The sequence below is a fragment of the Nesoenas mayeri genome, assembly GCF_963082525.1.
Source record: "Nesoenas mayeri genome assembly, chromosome: 4".
In the NCBI taxonomy this organism is placed as follows: Eukaryota; Metazoa; Chordata; class Aves; order Columbiformes; family Columbidae; genus Nesoenas; species Nesoenas mayeri.
This window is the reverse complement of record NC_137540.1, coordinates 935770-960667: the sequence shown is the minus strand read 5'-3', so window position 1 is coordinate 960667 and position 24898 is coordinate 935770. Positions and strand designations below refer to the sequence as shown.

The 24898-nt window shown below is 65.2% G+C and overlaps 1 protein-coding gene across 1 annotated transcript in view; it reads right to left on the bottom strand.

The window, feature by feature from the left end:
- Positions 1 to 20188: 20188 nt before the first annotated feature.
- The window catches only part of FRAS1 (Fraser extracellular matrix complex subunit 1), a gene marked incomplete at both ends in the record, with an annotated part of 116033 nt that continues 111323 nt past the window's right edge, over positions 20189 to 24898 (bottom strand). The window contains 9 exons of the mRNA XM_080343325.1: positions 20189 to 20710; positions 21271 to 21417; positions 21959 to 22164; positions 22479 to 22645; positions 22871 to 22987; positions 23146 to 23305; positions 23419 to 23526; positions 23649 to 23799; positions 24343 to 24557. Of these exons, the coding sequence (XP_080199451.1) occupies positions 20189 to 20710; positions 21271 to 21417; positions 21959 to 22164; positions 22479 to 22645; positions 22871 to 22987; positions 23146 to 23305; positions 23419 to 23526; positions 23649 to 23799; positions 24343 to 24557 (1793 nt within the window). The remainder of the gene's footprint in view (positions 20711 to 21270; positions 21418 to 21958; positions 22165 to 22478; positions 22646 to 22870; positions 22988 to 23145; positions 23306 to 23418; positions 23527 to 23648; positions 23800 to 24342; positions 24558 to 24898) is intronic.

Genomic DNA, 24898 nt, shown 5'->3' with positions numbered 1-24898 from the left:
CTGTCATAATTAATCACGAATAAAGATGAACTAATTATCTAATAACTAGTCCAGTGGTTGAACAGTCCTTGAATAAAAAAGGGGGGAAAACCACTTTTCGCACCAGAAACTAAGTCGAACACCTGAAACAGCCTGGTGCATGCCGGCGTCCCAGCGTTTGGGGGCCAGGGCGTCCGGACCCCCCCCCTCCGGAGGGGGTCCCCCCTGCCTGGCCCCCCATCCTGTGCCTCCCCAGCCTCCCACTCGTGCCCACCCCCCTCCCCCTCCCCCGCGCCCCACCAGCCCCTGCCCAAGGGGCCAACCCGGCCCCTGGCTTTGAGCCCAGGAACAGCGACCGGGTCTCTGCTCCTGAGCCCAAAGCCCAGGCCTGGGCCCCAGGAGCCCCTTTCCCAGCCCCGAGAACGCAGCTCAGGCTCCGTTCTCAGGGCTGGGAAACGCCCGGGTGCCTCGGGGCTGCTGAAGCCCAGCACCGGGCCTCGGGGCTCCAGTTGCACAAGCACCCACGGACCCCACAGCCCCCGCGAACCCAACCCCGTGTGTGGTGTCGGGAGCCCCGGCCGTGTCGGGCGGTGCTTGAGAACTGGCTGGGGGGACCCGCGGAGCGGGCCCGGCCCCGTGTGGCCGCGGGCGGCTCGGCCGGGGACGGGGGGCGCCGGGCTCCGGCCCTCCGGGCTTTATTTCCCCCCGGCGCCCCGAGCCCCGCGGCTGCGGCTGCTGCTCCGCGGAGCCGCCCGGGCACCGGCTGCCCTTGCCCACCCGCCTCCGCCCCGAGAGCCCCCGGGGCCGCGGCCCCTTCCCCGCGGCCCCTTCCCCGCTGCCCGGCCCCGCGCTCCCAGCCCCGACCCCCGGCGCGGCCGCGCCCGGGCCGAGCTCCCCGCACCTCACCTGGGCCCTGCCGGGAGAGCCCGGACCGGCCGCTGCCGCCCCCGCACGCCCCGAGAAACCGGAACACGCGCCACCGCGCGCCTTAAATACCCTCGGCCCCGCCCCGCGCACGCGCCCCGGGCCCCCCGCCCCGCCCCTCGCACCTGTGCTGGCCCCGCCCCGCGCATGCGCCACGAGGCCCCGCCCCCACACCTGTGCTGGCCCCGCCCCGCCCAGGTGAGCTGCATTTCCGGCCCGCCCCGCGCACGCGCCGCCTCTTCTTCCGGCAGAACCGCGGCGGCTCCGCTCCAGGCGGACGCTGGGAACGGACCGGGCGCTCCGGGGGAACCGGCGAGCGGGACGCGGCGCTGCAGCCCCGGCCCGGGGCGGTGAGCTTGGGCTGCGGCTGCGACCGGGGACGGGGCTCGCAGGAACCGGGGCTGCTGCCGGCCCGCCTGGCGGTGTCCGCCGCTCCCTGGGCGGCCGGGGCCGGACGGTTCCGCTCCCCCGAGCTCCCGGAGCCCCGAGTCCGGCCTCCCCGGCCCCGGCCCGGCGGGCGGGAGCAGCAGCAGCAGCGCTGGAACCGAGCCGGGAGCTGCCGGAGCTCCGGGGCTCAAGTCCCGCGTTCCCCCGCGGCTGCTGCCGGGCCGGGCTGGCGGGGACGCCCCGGGAAGGCTGGAGCCACCGGCGGCCCTGGGGCTGTCCCGGCACCGTCTGCCCGGACCCGCCGCACAGCTCGGGGCCGGCGGGGCCCGAACGGGGCTCCCGAGCCCCCGAACACCGGCCGGGGAGAGGAAGGGAAGGGAAGGGCCGTCTCGGCTCTCACAGCCCGTCGGGCCCGGCCCCGAGGGGGCTGCGCCCACCCTGGACACACCCGGGGGCTCCGGGCTGAGCCTCGAACAAAACCGCCCAAGTGAGCCGCGTTTCAAGCACCCAAAACACAGCACTTGGTGTCTGACCCACCAGTGGCCACATGAGCCTCCTTGGAACCCCAGTCACAGGGGCTGAGTCTCCTCCTGCAGCCCCAGAACTGCCCCAGTAACACGGGTTCCAGCCCCTCCACACACAGCACTGTGTCTGCAGCCCCTCACAGGCCAGATGAGCCTGGGGATCAGTCACACACACACGGATCAGTCTCTGCCACCCACAGTCACCACTTAGTCTCTATTTTAATCAACACCACAACACACAGCCCTGTGACCCAGATACACGACTTAGTCTCTGTTTGGTGACCCCACAATTTATAATTTAGTCTCTATTTGTGAGCCCTCCCTATTCACAACTTACTCTTTGTGAGCCCCCCCAATTACTGACTTAGTCTCTTTTTGATGAGCCTCAAAATACGCAACTTAATCTCTCCCCGCTGGCTCCAGGGCAGCCCGTCCTGCCCGTGCGGCTGGACAGCGGGTGCATTCGGCCAGAGGGAGCGCTCAGGGACAGAGACTGAGGTGTGAATTGGGGAGCTCACAAACAGAGACTAAGTTGTGAATTGGGGGGGCTCACAAACAGACTAAGTCCTAATTTGGGTCACAGAGACTAAGTCATGAATCTGGGGCTCAAAGACTATAAGTTGCACATTGTGAGGGTCACCAAAAAGAGACTAAAAGTCAGTAATTGGGGGGGCTCACAAACAGAGACTAAGTCGTGTATCTGGGTCACAGGGCTGTGTGTTGTGGTGTTGATTAAAAAAGAGACTAAGTGGTGACTGTGGGTGGCAGAGACTGATCCGTGTGTGTGTGACTGATCCCCAGGCTCATCTGGCCTGTGAGGGGCTGCAGACACAGTGCTGTGTGTGGAGGGGCTGGAACCCGTGTTACTGGGGCAGTTCTGGGGCTGCAGGAGGAGACTCAGCCCCTGTGACTGGGGTTCCACGCAGGCTCATGTGGCTGCTGGTGGGTCAGACACCAAGTGCTGTGTTTTGGGTGCTTGAAACGCGGCTCACTTGGGCGGTTTTGTTCGGGGCTCAGCCCGGAGCCCCCGGGTGTGTCCGGGGTGGGCGCAGCCCCCTCGGGGCCGGGCCCGACGGGCTGTGAGAGCCGAGACGGCCCTTCCCTTCCTCTCCCCGGCCGGTGTTCGGGGGCTCGGGAGCCCCGTTCGGGCCCCGCCGGCCCCGAGCTGTGCGGCGGGTCCGGGCAGACGGTGCCGGGGCAGCCCCAGGGCCGCCGGTGGCTCCAGCCTTCCCGGGGCGTCCCCGCCAGCCCGGCCCGGCAGCAGCCGCGGGGGAACGCGGGACTTGAGCCCCGGAGCTCCGGCAGCTCCCGGCTCGGTTCCAGCGCTGCTGCTGCTGCTCCCGCCCGCCGGGCCGGGGCCGGGGAGGCCGGACTCGGGGCTCCGGGAGCTCGGGGGAGCGGAACCGTCCGGCCCCGGCCGCCCAGGGAGCGGCGGACACCGCCAGGCGGGCCGGCAGCAGCCCCGGTTCCTGCGAGCCCCGTCCCCGGTCGCAGCCGCAGCCCAAGCTCACCGCCCCGGGCCGGGGCTGCAGCGCCGCGTCCCGCTCGCCGGTTCCCCCGGAGCGCCCGGTCCGTTCCCAGCGTCCGCCTGGAGCGGAGCCGCCGCGGTTCTGCCGGAAGAAGAGGCGGCGCGTGCGCGGGGCGGGCCGGAAATGCAGCGCACCTGGGCGGGGCGGGGCCAGCGCAGGTGTGGGGGCGGGGCCTCGTGGCGCATGCGCGGGGCGGGGCCAGCACAGGTGCGAGGGGCGGGGCGGGAGGGCCCAGGGCGCGTGCGCGGGGCGGGGCCGAGGGTATTTAAGGCGCGCGGTGGCGCGTGTTCCGGTTTCTCGGGGCGTGCGGGGGCGGCAGCGGCCGGTCCGGGCTCTCCCGGCGGGGCCCAGGTGAGGTGCGGGGAGCTCGGCCCGGGCGCGGCCGCGCCGGGGGTCGGGGCTGGGAGCGCGGGGCCGGGCAGCGGGGAAGGGGCCGCGGCCCCGGGGGCTCTCGGGGCGGAGGCGGGTGGGCAAGGGCAGCCGGTGCCCGGGCGGCTCCGCGGAGCAGCAGCCGCAGCCGCGGGGCTCGGGGCGCCGGGGGGGAATAAAGCCCGGAGGGCCGGAGCCCGGCGCCCCCCGTCCCCGGCCGAGCCGCCCGCGGCCACACGGGGCCGGGCCCGCTCCGCGGGTCCCCCCAGCCAGTTCTCAAGCACCGCCCGACACGGCCGGGGCTCCCGACACCACACACGGGGTTGGGTTCGCGGGGGCTGTGGGGTCCGTGGGTGCTTGTGCAACTGGAGCCCCGAGGCCCGGTGCTGGGCTTCAGCAGCCCCGAGGCACCCGGGCGTTTCCCAGCCCTGAGAACGGAGCCTGAGCTGCGTTCTCGGGGCTGGGAAAGGGGCTCCTGGGGCCCAGGCCTGGGCTTTGGGCTCAGGAGCAGAGACCCGGTCGCTGTTCCTGATCTCAAAGCCAGGGGCCGGGTTGGCCCCTTGGGCAGAGGCTGGTGGGGCGCTGGGCAGGGGGAGGGGGTTGGGCACGAGTGGGAGGCTGGGGAGGCACAGGGTGGGGGGCCAGGCAGGGGGGACCCCCTCCGGAGGGGGGGGTCCGGACGCCCTGGCCCCCAAACGCTGGGACGCCGGCATGCACCAGGCCGTTTCAGGTGTTCGACTTAGTTTCTGGCGCGAAAAGTGGTTTTCCCCCCTTTTTTATTCAAGGACTGTTCAACCACTGGACTAGTTATTAGATAATTAGTTCATCTTTATTCGTGATTAATTATGACAGCTCATATTCATATGCAGCTTGTGACAGTGATTGATTTACGATCTGGAACAAGGCCAAGCTCATTGGAACAAGCACAAGCTGAAATGGGCTGGAAGCACAACGAGCTGGAGCTGAACTGGAGCTGGAGCTGCACAGCAACTGGAACCAGAAGCCGCTGAAGAGGAGCTGGAACCGCAAACAAGCTGGAAGCTGCACAGGCTGGAGCTGGAGCTGAAAGAAACCAGAGAGAGAAATGGGAACCCGAACTCAACTTCATGTGAAACACAAAAGGCACAAACACAAAGTGAATATTAACGGTGCACAGCAAATAAAGTGGGGTACACACTCAACACCAGAGGCACAAACCCAATAAAAAGTGGTGACTCCCAATAAAACAGCTGCACACACCAACTAATATGGGGGCAACAACACCAACAGGTGCCCAAACTCCAGCACAACAGGTGCAGAAACCCAAACCCCAACGGGTGCACAATCCAGCAACAAAAGAGGCACAGACCAAAGCACCAAAGGTGCAGACCCCAGAACCACAGCCCCCCCAAGAACAGAACGGGGGCAGAACTCCCCAAACGAGGACACAACCCGGCCCCCCAGGCCGAGCTGGAGCAGAAACCCCCGTGGCCAAACCCCCCGGCCCCCCCAGCCCAGCGGGGCCAGCGGCTCTGGCCGGACCCCCCAGCGCCCGCTGCCGCCTCCCCGAACACCCCCCAGCCCGGCCCGGCCCCGGCTCAGAACCGCGGGGCCCCCCCTGCACCCCCAGCAGCCTCCAGCCCCGGGGGAGCCCTGCCGGGGGACGGGACCCCCCTCCCCGGCCTGCAGCAGGACGAGGGGCGAAGCCCCGAGCACAGAGCCGCTCCCCGAGCCCCCGGGACACTCACCGGGCACGTCCTCGCCGCCTCGGGGCCGTCCGGGCTCCTCGCCCGGCGCCGGGATGAGCCTCTGCTCCCGCCGCAGCGCTGGGGAGCGGGAGCAAAGGGGCTCCGGTCCGAGCCCGGCTCCGCGCAGGGCCCAGAGCCGCCCCGCGGCCCCGCCGAGTGGAAGCCAGCTCCCCCGGCAGCAGCTGCCCCGGGCCCGGCAGAGCCCCCGCCGGGCAGAGCCCGCCCCGAGACCCGCTCCCGCCGGCCCCCTCCCGCCTCTGCGCGTGCGCCCGCCGGAGCGGCGCCCCCTGCCGGCCCGGGGGAGCTTTTGAAGCCTCGGGGGCCGCCGCGTCACGTCAGCGCGGGCTCAGCTGCGCTCGCGGGGCGCGGCCGTGCGCGGCTTGGCCCCGCCCCTCTCGGCCCCGCCCCTCTCGGCCCCGCCCCTCTCGGCTCCGCCCCCTCATCCCCGCCCCTCTCTCCCGCACAGTGGCGCCGCCTGGCGGACACAGCGCGGCACTGCAGAGCGCAGCGGGCGGCACAGCAGCCCCCGGTACCGGTGACACCTTCCCGTGTGCCATTCACCTGGCGGGGTGAGAACCCGGGTCCCCGCATCGGGAAGGGGGGGCAAGGTGTCTGGGAATAGTCGCAGGTGTGGGACGGGCTTGGGGAGCTCAGGGCACGGCTCGGCCTGACCCCCCCGCCCCGGGCTGCTGACAAGAGGGACCCGTAAGGACCACAGCGACACGCGGACACTTTCCACCACCCCTTTATCGAAGCCACTGTAGGTTTTAAGCCTTGCCCGCCGCTGCCTCTGTCCGGGACCTGCCCGCAGGCACCTGGAGCTCCTGCGGAGAGAGGGGACGATTGCAGCCTCAGCAGCCGCCCCCCAGCTCGGGGTGTCCCCTCCCCCCAGGCTCAGCCGCCCCCCGGCCCCACGCACCTTCACGCCCCGTCCTTGTCCAGCACGTCCTCGCTGCGGGCTCGGCTGCGCTGACCTGAAACAAACGAGGCACCAGCACCGACCAGACACACCGGGGAACGCACCGAACGGACGCGGCACCAGCACCAACCCGATGAAAACCGGTCACCGCGTCCCCGCTGCGGGCTCAGCTGCGCTCGGGGCGCGGCCGAGCGGCTTGGCCACGCCCCCTCGGATTTCGGTCCCTCCTCCTCTCCCTCGGTCCCGCCCCCTCTCACTCGGTCCCGCCCCCTCTCCCTCGGTCCCGCCCCCCCCGCAGCCCGGGATGGCGCCGCCTGGCGGACACCGCGCGGCCCTGCAGAGCGCAGCGCCATCTCGTGTCCGTTCGGCGGCACCGCAGCCGGGGCAGGGACAGCGGGGCCGGGACTGTCACACGGGGACTCACACGGGAACGACCCCCGGGCAGCCCCGCTTCGTGCTCCCGCTTCACTCTCCCCTCGTGGGACAACTCCTGTCGCTGCCGCCCCCGCCCCAGAGCGAACCTCCCAGCCCCAGCCCCAGGGCTGCACTTGGGCTTTCTGGACGGTTCTGCCGCGTTTTCTGCAGGAAACGCCGCGTCTCGGGTGTTAAACGAGGGTTTCCCGGGGCTGCTGAGAGCTCCCAAAGCCCTGGGGTCGCTGCTGGAGCCGCTCTGCCCTCCCCCACAGCATAAAAACAACAGCACAACTTTTCTTACCTTTTTATAAAGTCATCTATTTTTTCTTTTACAATTTACAGAAGGCGTTTCTCACCAACCCAAAGCAGGTGCTGCGTTAAACTTCCGTCCCGTCCTGCAGATCGTTCTGTGCTTTGACTCCCCCGTTCAGCTGCTGCCCCTTTACTGGCTCCTGCAAACACCAACAGAGCAGCTCGGGGTGGTTTTGGGAGCCCCCGCAATCGTGGTCATCACCAAGTGAGGTGTTCAGCCTTCTCATCTGTCTCTGGCAGCTGCACTAATCAATTCAGAACGTTAATGAAGTGGTGCTAAGGAGCTCCTTTCCTCACTGCTTTCAGAGAACAAACCACCTTCATCACCAGAATAAACTCCTCACCTCTGTTTCCCGTGCTAGTTTGTTTCTCACCCGGCTCCGCTGTTAATTTACAGTACGACAGGCACAGGCCACTGGGGGACAAATACGGCCCGTCCGGGGAAATCGGGATATAAAATCCTGCCAGAGTCCCCCCAGCGCGGATTCGGTGTCTCTGGGCAGCGCCGGGCCCGGCGCCCGCCATTCCCCGAGTGAACCCGGGACGTCCCGGCAGAGACGGGAGTTTTGGGGCCCCCGACCCCCTGGGCACGGACCTTGTAGAGAGCGTCTCGCGCTGGTTCAGCGCTGAGTGTGTCAGGCCCGGAGAACTGACCATAGAGACGGGTGCGACCAGCCCGCTCGGGTGTGCTAACGCCAAACTGACCGGTGCCGGGAACGGCACCTCGTTCTGGGAGGGTAACGGGGCTGTGGCGGGGATGGGGCTAATGGTGATTTACACAAGGAGCGAGAACTCCTGCGTAACCGGTCAATAAATCTCCCTTTACGGCGGCCAGCCCTGCCCGTTCCAGCCACGGCACCAGCAGATCGAGGGCGATGGCACAGGCTCGGCACGTCCCTGGTTCCCTTCTCCCTTGCGCTGGCTGTGCTCATGGTCACCGTGCTCCGCGCCCCGTGTCCTGCCTGGCGATGCTCTCCCGGGGGGCAGGAACGCCATTCAGTTCCCGGGGTGCTGGGGCAGCCAGAGCCCGAGAGACCCGGCCTGTGCGGCCACGAGCGCCCGCAACGCTCGGCACGGCGGTTCTGTGGGCAGCGCAACACCTACCGAGAGCAGAAATTGGTGCTTCAGGTGCTTGTTGGGCTGGATGCGGCCGTACTGGGGCCCCTCGTCACAGACGGTGCCGGTCGGGTCGCAGAAAGGCACGTGCCCGTCCTTGCCCGTGCACAGATAGACCTTTTCCAGCTGCAGCTTGTAGGCGGCGTTCAGGTTCTGTTCGGGGTTCCAGAGCACGCGGCCCTAAAGGATTTGCCCTGAGGAGGGCGGGACAAACACGGTCGGGTTAAATTCTCCAGAAAACAACAGAAAAGAACGAACAAGAGGAGCCTCGTGAGAGCCAAATGCCCTCTGGCCACGCACCGAGCCTGCCGTCCCAGCACCCCCAGCTCCCTTTCCCTGTGCTGCTCTCTAACAGCTCATTCCCCAGCTCACACTGACCCTGGGGTTGCTCCTGCCCAGATTCAAGACTCCACACTTGCCCGTGTTCTATTTCATCACGTTTCCCTGCCCAGCTCTCCAGCCTGTCCAGGTCTCTGCATGGAGTGACCGATTCGCTGTTCGTAGCCAAACTTTGCTTGGCCATGTCGGGGCTTGGCGCGTCAACATCCACAGCTGCTCTAATGCCAGAAGCAGCACTTTCCTCCCGAAAAGGAACCGTATCAGTCATCCACGTCAACAGCCACGACCCAATCAAAGGGTTTTACCAAATCGGTCACGATAAAGCAGACGCCGCTGCAAAAGGGTTATGGACACTAAGAGATGCCCGTCAGCTACACGAGTCCCTGCACATCGGAGCTGAGGCTCTAGCCAAGACATGTGGGATTTCGACCACCGACGCAAAACACAGAGTAGCTACGTGTCCCCGCTGCCAAAAAGCACCACTGTGGTGCAGTGGAGTCAACCCCAGAGGCCTCAAAGCCTCCGAGGTGTGGCAGTCGGACTTTACGCTCTGTCAGCCGCTGAGGCCTCGAGCGTGGCAGCAGTAACCTATAACAACTGACATATAGCGGGGTGGTCGTCGCTATACAGCACCTTAAGGCCGACTCCAAAGCAACGATCCAGCATTGGCTGACAGCCACGGCGTGGCTCGGCGTCCCGAACCAGATCAAAACAGACAGTGGTTCGCATTTTGTGTCCAAATCAGTCCAGGCATTCGCTCAGAAATGGGGTATTACTCTAATACACAGTATTAGAGTATAATAGTACAGCACAAGCTATAGTCAAACGAGCAAATCAAACTCTGAAATCTAAGTTAGAGGTCTTAGCAAACACCGAAGGTTTTACCACCACCACTCCCTCGGGAGACCAGGCACGCTTGCCTGCCACTGCTTTGCCGGCACTGAATCAATTCCCCAGGGCGGAGGAGGTGAATAGTCCTGCCCAAAAACATTGGGCCACTCGAGCGCTAGAAGACGCCCGTCAGTTGTTGTCAGGAATGAGCTGGGAGAGTGGGAACCGGGGTGGAAATGAGTTCTGACAGGGCAGGGGATGCCGCGGTCACAAAAGACGGCAGAGTCAGAGGGTGTCCGCCTCAGTCTATTGAACCGGATCTTCAGAACAAAACTGATGAGAACTGTGAGTTTCTGTTTTCAGGAGCGGATCATCGGGCGCCCTCGCAATCCGTGTACCCGGTGACCAGAGAAGTCAACAAGTGGGCACGCATCCTGCCTGAGCCTGAGAGCCCCGCACCGATAGAATCCAGACAGCAGCGAAGCCGCCTCCGTGGAGGGAAGCTGCGACACTTCTGTGTATCCCCAGTTATCCCTGGATACACACCATTACTGACCCTCACTCCCTAGTTTTCAACAGTTTACAGTGCCTTATTGTTCACGTTATGAAGTCTACCTCTAAAGATTAATTACACAGCATTGCACACCGTCACCCCTTAGTTTTCACCAGTTTATAGTGCCTTATTGCTCACGTTATTCACATAGTATTGCACTAAGGTAGCAGTAAACATTTTTAGGACTGTTATCTATTAGCTAATTCAGTTGTGCACAGGGAGGGGAAATGTGGGCAGTTCAGCTCTGGCGGCCGGAAGATCTCGCGCTGTACGGGAAGGGAGCAGCCCCTCCCCAGACAGGTATGAGTGTGTGATGTCAGCAAACGGAAGTGACGTTGTCAACTCAAGGTATATAAACCTGTGTTACCTGCCCATAGAGGCCATTTGCCGTCCACCACATTGGTGTCTGTGAGTTGAAGGACCGAGCGACCTGAGTGTGGTCGCCGTGCTGTTCCTGGACCAGGTCGTCACCACCTTCATAGACGGCAACACCCGTGCGGCCACGAGCGCCCGCAACGCTCGGCACGGCGGTTCTGTGGGCAGCGCAACACTTACTAAGAGCAGAAATCGGTGCTTCAGGTGCTTGTTGGGCTGGATGCGGCCGTACTGGGGCCCCTCGTCACAGACGGTGCCGGTCGGGTCGCAGAAAGGCACGTGCCCGTCCTTGCCCGTGCACAGATAGACCTTTTCCAGCTGCAGCTTGTAGGCAGCGTTCAGGTTCTGTTCGGGGTTCCAGAGCACGCGGCCCTAAAGGATTTGCCCTGAGGAGGGCGGGACAAACACGGTCGGGTTAAATTCTCCAGAAAACAACAGAAAAGAACGAACAAGAGGAGCCTCGTGAGAGCCAAATGCCCTCTGGCCACGCACCGAGCCTGCCGTCCCAGCACCCCCAGCTCCCTTTCCCCTGCGCTGCTCTCTAACAGCTCATTCCCCAGCTCACACTGACCCTGGGGTTGCTCCTGCCCAGATTCAAGACTCCACACTTGCCCGTGTTCTATTTCATCATGTTTCCCTGCCCAGCTCTCCAGCCTGTCCAGGTCTCTGATGGCAGCACAGCTCCAGTGTCACCTCCTCCCAGCTCGCTGTCACCAGGAAACGTGCTGACAGTCACTCTGTTTCCTCATCCAAATCACGGATGAATATACTGAACAGTCCGGCCCCAGCACTGCTCCTGGGGCCCTGCACTGGATACCGGCCTCACCTGGACTCTGCCCATTGACCACGACTCTCTGGCTTCTTCCCTTCACCAGTTCGGTCACCTCACACCCGCTCATCCAGACCGCGCTCCCTCGAGGGGACAAGTCGTTCCGTCGGTTTCCCAGGACGGAGGTGACGCTGCCCGGTCTATAGTCACCCGGGTCCTCCTTCCTGCCCTTTCTGAAGGCTGCAGTGACGTTTGCTTTCCTCCAGTGCTCAGGCACCTCTCCCGTTTCCCAAGACTCGGCAAAGACGATGGAGAGCGGTCCAGCAACGGCCTCAGCCAGCTCCCTCAGCACCCGCGGGCGCATCCCGTCCGGACCCAGGGATTTACGGGTGTGCAGATGGCCCAGCTGCTCCCTGACCCGTCCTCGCCAGCCCGGGCAGACTCCTCACTGTCCTGGCTGCCTCTGGGCCTCAGCGGAGCGGGCTCCTCAGGACAGCCCCGGCAGGGCACACGGGGACAAGGAACATTCAGGAACTGCCTTCTCTGCATCTTCTGTCACCAGGGCAGCTGCCCCGTTCATCACTGGGCCTGCATTGCCTCTGCTGTTAATTTTATCTGCCACCCCTTTGAAAAAGCTCTTCCTGGTGTCCTTGACCCCTCTCGCCAGCTGTAATTCTAAGGCGGCCTCAGCTTTCCGAGCTGCCTCCCCACACCCTGACAACAGCCCGATATTCTCCCCAAGCAGCCAGCCCGGCCTTCCATGGTCTATAAACTCTTCTCTCCCACCTGAGCTCACCCAGCAGCTCCTGTTTCTCCACGCAGGTCTCCTGGCTCCCTCCCTTGGCTTCCTACGTGCCGGGATGCTCTGATCTCGTGCCCGGTAGAAACAGTCCCTGAACAACGACCAACTGTCTTGCGCCCCTTTGCCTTCAAGCCGCCTCTCCCATGGGATTTCCCCCAGCAATTGCCTGAAAAGGCCTAAGTTTGCCCCGCTGAAATCCAGGGTTGCAATTCTGCTTCTATCCGGCTCCTGCCCCAGGAGATCCTGAACTGCACCATCTCACGGGCGCTGCAACCAAGGCAGCCCTGGACCTTCACCGCTTCCCCCAGCCCCTCCTTGTCAGTGCGGATGAGGTGCAGCAGTGGCCTCTTCCAGCAGGGATGGTGCACTCTCCGGAGCAGTCCTTCCCGGGGCAGACGGGAGCACCGCGGTCACCACGACACCCCGAGCTGGCGCCCGTGTGACGCGTTTGCCCGACACCCACCGTCTGCTGACTGGGCTGAGCGGGCAACACCGAATTCACACAGGACCCGACCCCCCAGAAACGTCCGTCCGCTCCAGCAGCTGCGGGACGGATAGACGCGACCCGCGGGTTTAATTTGAGCCTCTGTGCGAGCAGCGGGACTGAAGGAAGAAACAGTGACGGGATGAACTTCTAACGTAAAGGAATTATTTTAAAAAGTGAACCAAATATTCCTAGATCTTAACACACCGCCCTCCGCCAAGCACAGCGCTGCTGATTCAGTTGTGGACGCAAAATCCCGCTTTTAACTTGCTGACGGCAAAACAACCTTGAACGCGCCATCACCGCTGGTGCCACCTGCCCCGGCTTAACTAGAAAACCGCGTTTACAGCGCAACCAATGGATGTTTTTCTCCGAGTCTGTAACGCGGGCCGGTTCCCGAGCAGCCACACAACTGCTGTGCCCGCGGCTGCTCCAAGGGCCACAGGTTTGCTCCGGGTTCGGTTATTACACGCACACAATCGCTTCAGAAGCTGAACCCGCCGCCTCACCCGTCGCAGGAGCTGGTCGCTCTCCAGAGCTGGGAGGGCGAGTCGAAGGTCTGAGCGCTCCACAGCAGCTGCGGGTCGAACTGGATCCCTGCCAGGTGCTCCGGGGTCAGCAAAGCCGAGCTGGCGTGGGGCAGGCTGCGGTGCTCCAGCACAAACAGCCCTGGGGCAGGACACGGGGGGCTGGTCAGGCAGCGCAGGGCACTCCTCCCGGGGACAGCGACCCGGCCCGGCCCCGCTGATCCGGGAATGAGGGGGACGGATGGGGGACCCGGGCTGCGGCAGAGCCGGGAGCTGACGGACCCTCGGCTGGGCCGGGGAGCGTGAGGAAGGACAGCAGGGACGGCCGGGGGGTCTGTCCGCTCCAGCTTCGTGTTGTCCTGAGCGCGGGAGCGGGGCGACACCGGGACCCTCCGGAGAGGAGCGGGGGACAGCGGGACCCCGCCGGGAACAGCGGGGCAGGGACGCCCCGAAGCCAGCGGGGAGGGACGCCCGGCCAGCCCTGCCCGCGGGGACTCGCTCCCTTCTCGGGGAGACACACAAGCCCGCGGGGGCCGGAGCGCCGGGCTCGGGGGTCGGTCGCTGCCCCCCCCGCCGCCGGGGTTTGTCGGTGCTGGGCGGGCGGGCGCCGGGACCCCGCGGACAACGGGCCGGCCGCCTCTGGCCACGCCCCCGCGCCCCGAGCTCCGCCCCAGCGGAGCCTCCTCCCCCGGGCGGGGCGGGGCCCAGGGCGCGTGCGCGGGACGGGGCCGAGGAGTCCAGTCCCCTGGCGGCCGCCGTCCCCGTTTCACTGTGTCTGCGGCTCCGGGCCGAGCGGGTTCGGGTTCCGTGCGGGGCTGCGGCCCCGGGGGCAGCGGCGGCCCCGCGGGCGGGGGGACCGGCCCGGCCCGGCCGTTCGGCGGGAGCGCGGAGCGGCGGAGGGGCCGAGTCCGCCCGCCCCAGGTGAGAGGCACGACCGGCCCGGGGAGCGGCAGCAGCGGGGGCTCTCGGGGCGGAGGCGGGTGGGCAAGGGCAGCCGGTGCCCGGGCGGCTCCGCGGAGCCGCAGCCGCGGGGCTCGGGGCGCCGGGGGGAATAAAGCCCGGAGGGCCGGAGCCCGGCGCCCTGCGTCCCCGGCCGAGCCGCCCGCGGCCACACGGGGCCGGGCCCGCTCCGCGGGTCCCCCCAGCCAGTTCTCAAGCACCGCCCGACACCGCCGGGGCTCCCGGCCCGGCCCCGACACCACACGCGAGGTTGGGGCTGTTGGGCTGTTCCGGGGCTCAGCAGCGGGGCTGTGAGATGGAGAAGGAGCTGCGGGGGCTGCCGAGGGACAGGAGCTCCCTGGGGGTGCGGGGGCAGAGGCGAGGGCTGGGGCAGCCCAAAGCCGGGCTCCCCGGGCCGGGCTGGGGGCTCAGAGCCCCGGTCCCCCGTTTCCAGGGCCCGAGAGCGGCTGGGGCTGCTGGGGGCTCAGCCCGGCTGGGAAGCAGAGCCCGGGGCGGGGGGGTTGGGGCTCAGCGCCCGGGGGGAGGCTGAGCTGTGCCCCGGCACCTCCAGCGAAGGGAGAGCCCGTCCTGCCCTGGGGAGGAACAGAAACCAAGTGCTGCAGTTGGGCTGGACAGCGGGTGCATTTGGCCAGAGGGAGGGCTCAGGGACACAGACTGAGGTGTGAATTGGGGGGCTCACAAAAAAGAAACTAAGTCGTGAATTTGCATCCCGAATAGAGACTAAAAGCTATGGATTGTGGGGCTCACAAACCAGAGACTAAGTTGTGCATTGGAGGTCTCACAAAAAAAGAGACTAAGTCGTGAATCAGGGTCCCAGAGACTAAGTCGTGAATTGTGGGGCTCACAAACAGAGAGTAAGTTGTGAATTGGGGGGGCTCACAAACAGACTAAGTCCTAAATTGGGTCACAGAGACTAAGTCATGAATCTGGGGCTCAGAGATTAAGTTGTGCATTGCGAGACACCAAAAAGAGACTAAGTCAGGAACTGGAGAGCTCACAAACAGAGACTAAGTTGTGAACTGGGTTCACAGAGACTAAGTCATGAATTGCGGGGCCCACAACAAAGAGACTAAATCGTGAATCTGGGTCACAAACAGAGACTAAGTCGGGAATTGAGGGGGCACACAAACAGAGTAAGTCGTGAACTGGGCTCACAAACAGAGACTAAGTCCTGAATTCAGGGGGCTCACAAACAGAGACTAAGTCGGGAATTGAGGGGGCTTACAAACAGAGACTAAGTCGGGAATTGAGGGGGCTCACAAAGAGAGAGTAAGTCATGAACTGTGGTCACAAACAGAGACTAAGTCATGAATCTGGGTCACAGAGACTAAGCTGTGAATTGGGGCTCACCAAAAAGAGACTAAGTCAGTAATTGGCAGGGCTCACAAACAGAGACAAAGTCGGTAATTGGGGGGGCTCACAAAGAGAGAGTAAGTCATGAACTGGTGTCACAAACAGAGACTAAGTCATGAATCTGGGTCACAGAGACTGAGCTGTGAATTGAGGGGGCTCACAAAAAAGAGACTAAGTCGGTAATTGGGGGGCTCACAAACAGAGATTAAATTGGGAATCTGGGTCACAGGGCTGTGTGTTGTGGTGTTGATTAAAAAAGAGACTAAGTGGTGACTGTGGGTGGCAGAGACTGATCCGTGTGTGTGTGACTGATCCCCAGGCTCATCTGGCCTGTGAGGGGCTGCAGACACAGTGCTGTGTGTGGAGGGGCTGGAACCCGTGTTACTGGGGCAGTTCTGGGGCTGCAGGAGGAGACTCAGCCCCTGTGACTGGGGTTCCAAGGAGGCTCATGTGGCCACTGGTGGGTCAGACACCAAGTGCTGTGTTTTGGGTGCTTGAAACGCGGCTCACTTGGGCGGTTTTGTTCGGGGCTCAGCCCGGAGCCCCCGGGTGTGTCCAGGGTGGGCGCAGCCCCCTCGGGGCCGGGCCCGACGGGCTGTGAGAGCCGAGACGGCTCTTCCCTTCCCTTCCCTTCCCCTCCCCGGCCGGTGTTCGGGGGCTCGGGAGCCCCGTTCGGGCCCCGCCGGCCCCGAGCTGTGCGGCGGGTCCGGGCAGACGGTGCCGGGGCAGCCCCAGGGCCGCCGGTGGCTCCAGCCTTCCCGGGGCGTCCCCGCCAGCCCGGCCCGGCAGCAGCCGCGGGGGAGCGCGGGACTTGAACCCCGGAGCTCCGGCAGCTCCCGGCTCGGTTCCAGCGCTGCTGCTGCTGCTCCCGCCCGCCGGGCCGGGGCCGGGGAGGCCGGACTCGGGGCTCCGGGAGCTCGGGGGAGCGGAACCGTCCGGCCCCGGCCGCCCAGGGAGCGGCGGACACCGCCAGGCGGGCCGGCAGCAGCCCCGGTTCCTGCGAGCCCCGTCCCCGGTCGCAGCCGCAGCCCAAGCTCACCGCCCCGGGCCGGGGCTGCAGCGCCGCGTCCCGCTCGCCGGTTCCCCCGGAGCGCCCGGTCCGTTCCCAGCGTCCGCCTGGAGCGGAGCCGCCGCGGTTCTGCCGGAAGAAGAGGCGGCGCGTGCGCGGGGCGGGCCGGAAATGCAGCGCACCTGGGCGGGGCGGGGCCAGCGCAGGTGTGGGGGCGGGGCCTCGTGGCGCATGCGCGGGGCGGGGCCAGCACAGGTGCGAGGGGCGGGGCGGGGGGCCCGGGGCGCGTGCGCGGGGCGGGGCCGAGGGTATTTAAGGCGCGCGGTGGCGCGTGTTCCGGTTTCTCGGGGCGTGCGGGGGCGGCAGCGGCCGGTCCGGGCTCTCCCGGCGGGGCCCAGGTGAGGTGCGGGGAGCTCGGCCCGGGCGCGGCCGCGCCGGGGGTCGGGGCTGGGAGCGCGGGGCCGGGCAGCGGGGAAGGGGCCGCGGCCCCGGGGGCTCTCGGGGCGGAGGCGGGTGGGCAAGGGCAGCCGGTGCCCGGGCGGCTCCGCGGAGCAGCAGCCGCAGCCGCGGGGCTCGGGGCGCCGGGGGGGAATAAAGCCCGGAGGGCCGGAGCCCGGCGCCCCCCGTCCCCGGCCGAGCCGCCCGCGGCCACACGGGGCCGGGCCCGCTCCGCGGGTCCCCCCAGCCAGTTCTCAAGCACCGCCCGACACCGCCGGGGCTCCCGACACCACACACGGGGTTGGGTTCGCGGGGGCTGTGGGGTCCGTGGGTGCTTGTGCAACTGGAGCCCCGAGGCCCGGTGCTGGGCTTCAGCAGCCCCGAGGCACCCGGGCGTTTCCCAGCCCTGAGAACGGAGCCTGAGCTGCGTTCTCGGGGCTGGGAAAGGGGCTCCTGGGGCCCAGGCCTGGGCTTTGGGCTCAGGAGCAGAGACCCGGTCGCTGTTCCTGGGCTCAAAGCCAGGGGCCGGGTTGGCCCCTTGGGCAGGGGCTGGTGGGGCGCTGGGCAGGGGGAGGGGGGTGGGCATGAGTGGGAGGCTGGGGAGGCACAGGGTGGGGGGCCAGGCAGGGGGGACCCCCTCCGGAGGGGGGGGGTCTGGACGCCCTGGCCCCCAAACGCTGGGACGCCGGCATGCACCAGGCCGTTTCAGGTGTTCGACTTAGTTTCTGGCACGAAAAGTGGTTTTCCCCCCCTTTTTATTCAAGGACTGTTCAACCACTGGACTAGTTATTAGATAATTAGTTCATCTTTATTCGTGATTAATTATGACAGCTCATATTCATATGCAGCTTGTGACAGTGATTGATTTACGATCTGGAACAAGGCCAAGCTCATTGGAACAAGCAGAAGCTGAAATGGGCTGGAAGCGCAATGAGCTGGAGCTGAACTGGAGCTGGAGCTGCACAGCAACTGGAACCAGAAGCCGCTGAAGAGGAGCTGGAACCGCAAACAAGCTGGAAGCTGCACAGGCTGGAGCTGAAAGAAACCAGAGAGAGAAATGGGAACCAGAACTCAACTTCATGTGAAACACAAAAGGCACAAACACAAAGTGAATAATAAATGGAGCACAGCAAATAAAGTGGGGTACACACCCAACACCAGAGGCACAGGCACAAACCCAATAAAAAGTGGTGACTCCCAATAAAACAGCTGCACACACCAACTAATATGGGGGCAACAACACCAACAGGTGCCCAAACTCCAGCACAACAGGTGCAGAAACCCAAACCCCAACGGGTGCACAATCCAGCAACAAAAGAGGCACAGACCAAAGCACCAAAGGTGCAGACCCCAGAACCACAGCCCCCCCAAGAACAGAACGGGGGCAGAACCCCCCAAACGGGGCCACAACCCGGCCCCCCAGGCCGAGCTGGAGCAGAAACCCCCGCGGCCAAACCCCCCGGCCCCCCCAGCCCAGCGGGGCCAGCGGCTCTGGCCGGACCCCCCAGCGCCCGCTGCCGCCTCCCCGAACACCCCCCAGCCCGGCCCGGCCCCGGCTCAGAACCGCGGGGCCCCCCCTGCACCCCCAGCAGCCTCCAGCCCCGGGGGAGCCCTGCCGGGGGACGGGACCCCCCTCCCCGGCCTGCAGCAGGACGAGGGGCGAAGCCCCGAGCACAGAGCCGCTCCCCGAGCCCCCGGGACACTCACCGGGCACGTCCTCGCCGCCTCGGGGCCGTCCGGGCTCCTCGCCCGGCGCCGGGATGAGCCTCTGCTCCCGCCGCAGCGCTGGGGAGCGGGAGCAAAGGGGCTCCGGTCCGAGCCCGGCTCCGCGCAGGGCCCAGAGCCGCCCCGCGGCCCCGCCGAGTGGAAGCCAGCTCCCCCGGCAGCAGCTGCCCCGGGCCCGGCAGAGCCCCCGCCGGGCAGAGCCCGCCCCGGGACCCGCTCCCGCCGGCCCCCTCCCACCTCTGCGCGTGCGCCCGCCGGAGCGGCGCCCCCTGCCGGCCCAGGGGAGCTTTTGAAGCCTCGGGGGCCGCCGCGTCACGTCAGCGCGGGCTCAGCTGCGCTCGCGGGGCGCGGCCGTGCGCGGCTTGGCCCCGCCCCTCTCGGCCCCGCCCCTCTCGGCCCCGCCCCTCTCGGCCCCGCCCCTCTCTCCCGCACAGTGGCGCCGCCTGGCGGACACAGCGCGGCACTGCAGAGCGCAGCGGGCGGCACAGCAGCCCCCGGTACCGGGGACACCTTCCCGTGTGCCATTCACCTGGCGGGGGGGAGATCATCGGGAAGGGGGGGGCAAGGTGTCTGGGAATAGTCGCTGGTGTGGGACGGGCTGGGGGAGCTCAGGGCACGGCTCGGCCTGACCCCCCCGCCCCGGGCTGGTGACAAGAGGGACCCGTAAGGACCACGGCGACATGCGGACACTTTCCACCACCCCTTTATCGAAGCCACTGTAGGTTTTAAGCCTTGCCCGCCGCTGCCTCTGTCCGGGACCTGCCCGCAGGCACCTGGAGCTCCTGCGGAGAGAGGGGACGATTGCAGCCTCAGCAGCCGCCCCCCAGCTCGGGGTGTCCCCTCCCCCCAGGCTCAGCCGCCCCCCGGCCCCACGCACCTTCACGCCCCGTCCGTGTCCAGCACGTCCTCGCTGCGGGCTCGGCTGCGCTGACCTGAAACAAACGAGGCACCAGCACCGACCAGACACACCGGGGAACGCACCGAACGGACGCGGCACCAGCACCAACCCGATGAAAACCGGTCACCGCGTCCCCGCTGCGGGCTCAGCTGCGCTCGGGGCGCGGCCGAGCGGGTTGGCCACGCCCCCTCGGATTTCGGTCCCTCCTCCTCTCACTCGGTCCCGCCCCCTCTCACTCGGTCCCGCCCCCTCTCACTCGGCACTGCCCGCTCTCACTCGATCCCGCCCCTTTTCCCTCAGTCCCGCCCCCTCTCTTTTCGGTCCCGCCCCCTCTGATTTTGGTTCTGCCCCCTCTCCCTCGGTCCCGCCCCCTCTCACTCGGTCCCGCCCCCTCTCACTCGGTCCCGCCCTCTCCCACTCGGTCCCGCCCCCCCCGCAGCCCGGGATGGCGCCGCCTGGCGGACACCGCGCGGCCCTGCAGAGCGCAGCGCCATCTCGTGTCCGTTCGGCGGCACCGCAGCCGGGGCAGGGACAGCGGGGCCGGGACTGTCACACGGGGACTCACACGGGAACGACCCCCGGGCAGCCCCGCTTCGTGCTCCCGCTTCACTCTCCCCCTCGTGGGACAACTCCTGTCGCTGCCGCCCCCGCCCCAGAGCGAACCTCCCAGCCCCAGCCCCAGGGCTGCACTTGGGCTTTCTGGACGGTTCTGCCGCGTTTTCTGCAGGAAACGCCGCGTCTCGGGTGTTAAACGAGGGTTTCCCGGGGCTGCTGAGAGCTCCCAAAGCCCTGGGGTCGCTGCTGGAGCCGCTCTGCCCTCCCCCACAGCATAAAAACAACAGCACAACTTATCTTTTTATAAAGTCTTTTATTTTTTTCACAATTTATAAAAGGCGTTTCTCACCAACCCACATCTGGTGCTGCGTTAAACCTCTGTCCCGTCCTGCAGATCGTTCTGTGCTTTGACTCCCCCGTTCAGCCGCTGCCCCTTCCCGCCCCTCCTCGCGCAGCCACCCCCGGGCTCTCCCCGCACGGTCCCGTTCCCGTGTCTCACGGTGCAGAACCGGCCGCCCTCCCGCTCGGGGCTCGGGGGCCGCTGCTCTCGCTTCCTCCGCAGCCCCCGGCGCTTCCCGCCCAGGACACAAACCCCGGCCAGCAGCAGCAGCAGCAGCAGCGCCGCGGCCAACGCGCCGCCCAGGGACGCGGTGGCGGGAGACGCGGAGGCCGCGGCAGCGGCTTCTTCCCTCTGCAGCGTCAGTGGCTTCATGTTGGTGCCGTTCCTGACCTGGTCGCCGTCGTTGTCGTAGATCAAGGGGTCATCCAGCACCGCGTCCCGGCGGCCGCGTGTCCAGCGGCGGGTGAGCGATCGCTGGACGCGGGGCCCCGCGATGCTCTCCGGGCCGATCACGTAGATGACCTGAAGGTACCACTGGTGTCCGGCTTCCACCTGCGCAAACACAAGTGGGCAGGAAATTCTAACGGGGCCTTGGGGGAAAGCGGGTTTGCTGGGGCGAGGCGGAGCTGGTGACTCCCTCATCCCCTTTACTGGCTCCTGCAAACACCAACAGAGCAGCTCGGGGTGGTTTTGGGAGCCCCCGCCATCGTGGTCATCACCAAGTGAGGTGTTCAGCCTTCTCATCTGTCTCTGGCAGCTGCACTAATCAATTCAGAACGTTAATGAAGTGGTGCTAAGGAGCTCCTTTCCCCACTGCTTTCAAAGAACAAACCACCTTCATCACCAGAATAAACTCCTCACCTCTGTTTCCCGTGCTAGTTTGTTTCTCACCTGGCTCCGCTGTTAATTTACGGTACAACACACACAGGCCACTGGGGGACAAATACGGCCCGTCCGGGGGAATCGGGATATAAAATCCTGCCAGAGCCCCCCCAGCACGGATTCGGTGTCTCTGGGCAGCGCCGGGCCCGGCGCCCGCCATTCCCCGAGTGAACCCGGGACGTCCCGGCAGAGACGGGAGTTTTGGGGCCCCCGACCCCCTGGGCACGGACCTTGTAGAGAGCGTCCACCCTGAGCGTGAAGCCGTCGACTCCGGGCGCGCTGCTGACGGAGCGGAACTCGGCCAGGTCGGAAGCGAAGTGGGCGTCGAAAGGCACGTCGTGGAAATACTGATCGGTCGCCTCGGGCTGCGTTCGGTCCTGGCAGCAGAGAGCGGCGGGACGAGGGGGTTGTGACCCGCACGATCTCACGCTGGTTCAGCGCTGAGTGTGTCAGGCCCGGAGAACTGACCATAGAGACGGGTGCGACCAGCCCGCTCGAGTGTGCTAACGCCAAACTGACCGGTGCCGGGAACGGCACCTCGTTCTGGGAGGGTAACGGGGCTGCGGCGGGGACGGGGCTAATGGTGATTTACACAAGGAGCGAGAACTCCTGCGTAACCGGTCAATAAATCTCCCTTTACGGCGGCCAGCCCTGCCCGTTCCAGCCACGGCACCAGCAGATCGAGGGCGATGGCACAGGCTCGGCACGTCCCTGGTTCCCTTCTCCCTTGCGCTGGCTGTGCTCATGGTCACCGTGCTCCGCGCCCCGTGTCCTGCCTGGCGATGCTCTCCCGGGGGGCAGGAACGCCATTCAGTTCCCGGGGTGCTGGGGCAGCCAGAGCCCGAGAGACCCGGCCTGTGCGGCCACGAGCGCCCGCAACGCTCGGCACGGCGGTTCTGTGGGCAGCGCAACACTTACCAAGAGCAGAAATCGGTGCTTCAGGTGCTTGTTGGGCTGGATGCAGCCGTACTGGGGCCCCTCGTTATAGACGGTGCCGGTCGGGTCGAAGAAAGGCACGTGCCCGTCCTTGCCCGTGCACAGATAGACCTTTTCCAGCTGCAGCTTGTAGGCGGCGTTCAGGTTCTGTTCGGGGTTCCAGAGCACGCGGCCGTAAAGGATTTGCCCTGAGGAGGGCGGGACAAACACGGTGGGTTAAATTCTCCAGCAAATAACAGAAAAGAATGAACAAGAGGAGCCTCGTGAGAGCCAAATGCACCGAGCCACACGCGGTTCTGGTTCTGCAGGGCTGGGTTTGCGTGTGCAGGTGACAGAACGCCGTGCAGAGCACGTTCTTGTCCCTGGTCACGCTATTCCAGGGCTGGCAAAGAGGCAAAGCCCAGTCTGGGTTCACCCCTCTCTCTCGCAGGCGTGGAAGTTGGGGAGACAGAAACGTCGGGTACGAGGGAACAGGTAAGAAGGAACAACACGGAACTCCCACCCTTTGAAAAAGCCCCTTTGTAATCCATTTCTGCCAGGGACATTTCGGATTGGGTGGGATCCATCAGAAACACCTTCTCGTTGTTGCAGAGCTGGAACTCCGTGTTCAGGGAGTAGACGACGGGAACCGGGCGGTTCGTCTGCTGGAAGGCGATCGGGATCAAGAACCTGACACGGGCACAAAAAGAGGCAAAGGGAGAGGTTGGGGCTGCCCGCGCCCCAAGTGCCCGCGCTGCTTTCCCTCCGCTCCCTCTCAGCGCCGCTGGTCCAGCCGCCTGCGGGCCGTGGCGCTCAGCCCCTGCCCCTTCCCGCTGCCGTCAGCGCCGCCACACGGGACCACAAACCCGCCGAGCAGGCTGGGACGATCCTGCCGGGGTGGTGACAAGTCCTTACCGCTCGGGAGCGTGGGCCGTGCAGGGCAGGGGCTTGTCGCCGGGCTCTGCCCAGGCCTGCGTGGGCTGCACGGTGCAGGGGATCAAGAAGATGGTGTACTCGCCGGAGTAGTCCTTCCTGGGACAGACGGGAGGCACCGTAGTCACCACGACACCCCAAGCTGGCGTCTGTGTGATGCGTTTGCCCGACACCCACCGTCTGCTGACTGGGCTGAGCGGGCAACACCGAATTCACAGCAGGACCCCACCCTCCCAGAAACATCCGTCCGGCCTCACCTGTTGTAGGAGCTGGTCGCTCTCCAGAGCTGGGAGGGCGAGTCGAAGGTCTGAGCGCTCCACAGCAGCTGCAGGTCGAACTGGATCCCTGCCAGGTGCTCCGGGGTCAGCAAAGCCGACCTGGCGTGGGGCAGGCTGTGGTGCTCCAGCACAAACAGCCCTGGGGCAGGACACGGGGGGACGGGTCAGGCAGCGCCTCCCGGGAACAGGGACTCGCGTTTTCAGGACAGATGTGGGGCTGGACGGCTCTCTCCGTCGGGCTCACGCTCTCACCTCTGAACTTGGCCTGAGTCTTGAACTCGATCACCAGCCGGCCGTCCTCGCGGATGTAGATCCTGACGATCTGCAGGCGGGCCGACAGCACGCTGTCCGTCTGGATCCCTGCGGGCGGCAAGAACAACGTCACCACGCGGGCTCTGCCACCTCACGGAGCTCCAGGGGCGCCACAAAGTCCTGGTTCAATAGGGCTCATCCCCGTACTCCCTGCAGAGCCTGGAGCCCACCTGTCCTCCAGAGAACGGTGTCGTAGAAGAAGGAGAACTCCATCTCGGTGTGATGCTCCAGAGAGGCCCAACCTCTCGGCGCCGTCACGTAAATGTAGGACACATAGAGCGGGACGTGGACGGTTAAGAAGGACTGAGCAGAGTCCCGGACCTGTCGAGAAAACCCAAAAGGTGGTTCCGCAAAGGAGAGACGCCGGCCCAGGCTCATTCCACGGTGAAGAAAAACTGAGGCCAAAAGTGGCCAGTCTGAAAGCGTTTCACACCCTCACGTTTAGGTGCAGCTACTTTAGACAGATCTGCATTTTACATAAGGGTAAGTCCTGACGTGCTCCGGTGTTGTGGTACAACAGGAGCTGGGGTCACTTCACCTCAAAAAAAAACAACTCAGTTTCTAATTATGTGAATTAGAAATGATCAATTCTGCTTGCTCAGGACCGCACGTGTCTCATCCACCCATGAGAGGGCACTGAGGCACATCTGGGAGAGAAAGACAGAATTAAGAGTTGGCCAGAATTAAGAAATTACTTCTAAATTCCTGTGACCTCCCTGCCCTGAGCAGTGTGGACTGACATGGCTCTGCTCTGTGCTCTTTTATACTGGCCAAGACCGTGGTGAAAATTGTAAGAGAATGGAACATAAGTGGGAATATTTTGGATTTGCAGTGTGTCCGTGTATTTAAAAGCCAGCATCTCACCTGGAAGTCGGCGGTGACAGCGCCCCCGCAGACGTCAATCAGCTCGGTCATGTCGTAATAAGCATCGAAAGTCCAAAGGCAGCTCTTGAGGTTGAGGTGCCTGTAGAGCTGGATGCTCTTGGGCTCCCTCACACCGGGGTCCAACTGGAACGGGCGGTCGTAGCCGGGACCCAGGACCATGCTGTCGTAGGTCACCTCCTCCAGAAACCCGCCCTCTGGGATGGACAGACAGCAGGACACGGCTCACTCAGGGAGCAGACATTAAAGAGCTCGAGGCTGAGCACTGAGGCCCCGTTTTCCCTCTCAAATCATGTCAGTGGCTTTTATTATATTGGGGACTTGACGGGCTCCTCTCCCTCCATTATCCTGCATATGCACAGGTCTGCGGGGGAAAATGTTGTAGGAGTGAGGTGAGAATGCTAAAAGCCAAACCGATGGACACATTAACGCAAGGCTGAAGGTAAACTCTGAGAAATGCAGAACAGCTGGAGTACGAAATGAACAGAATGAAGTTCAAGCACTCCCTGCCCACCACCAAACAAGCGTGGAGCACGTT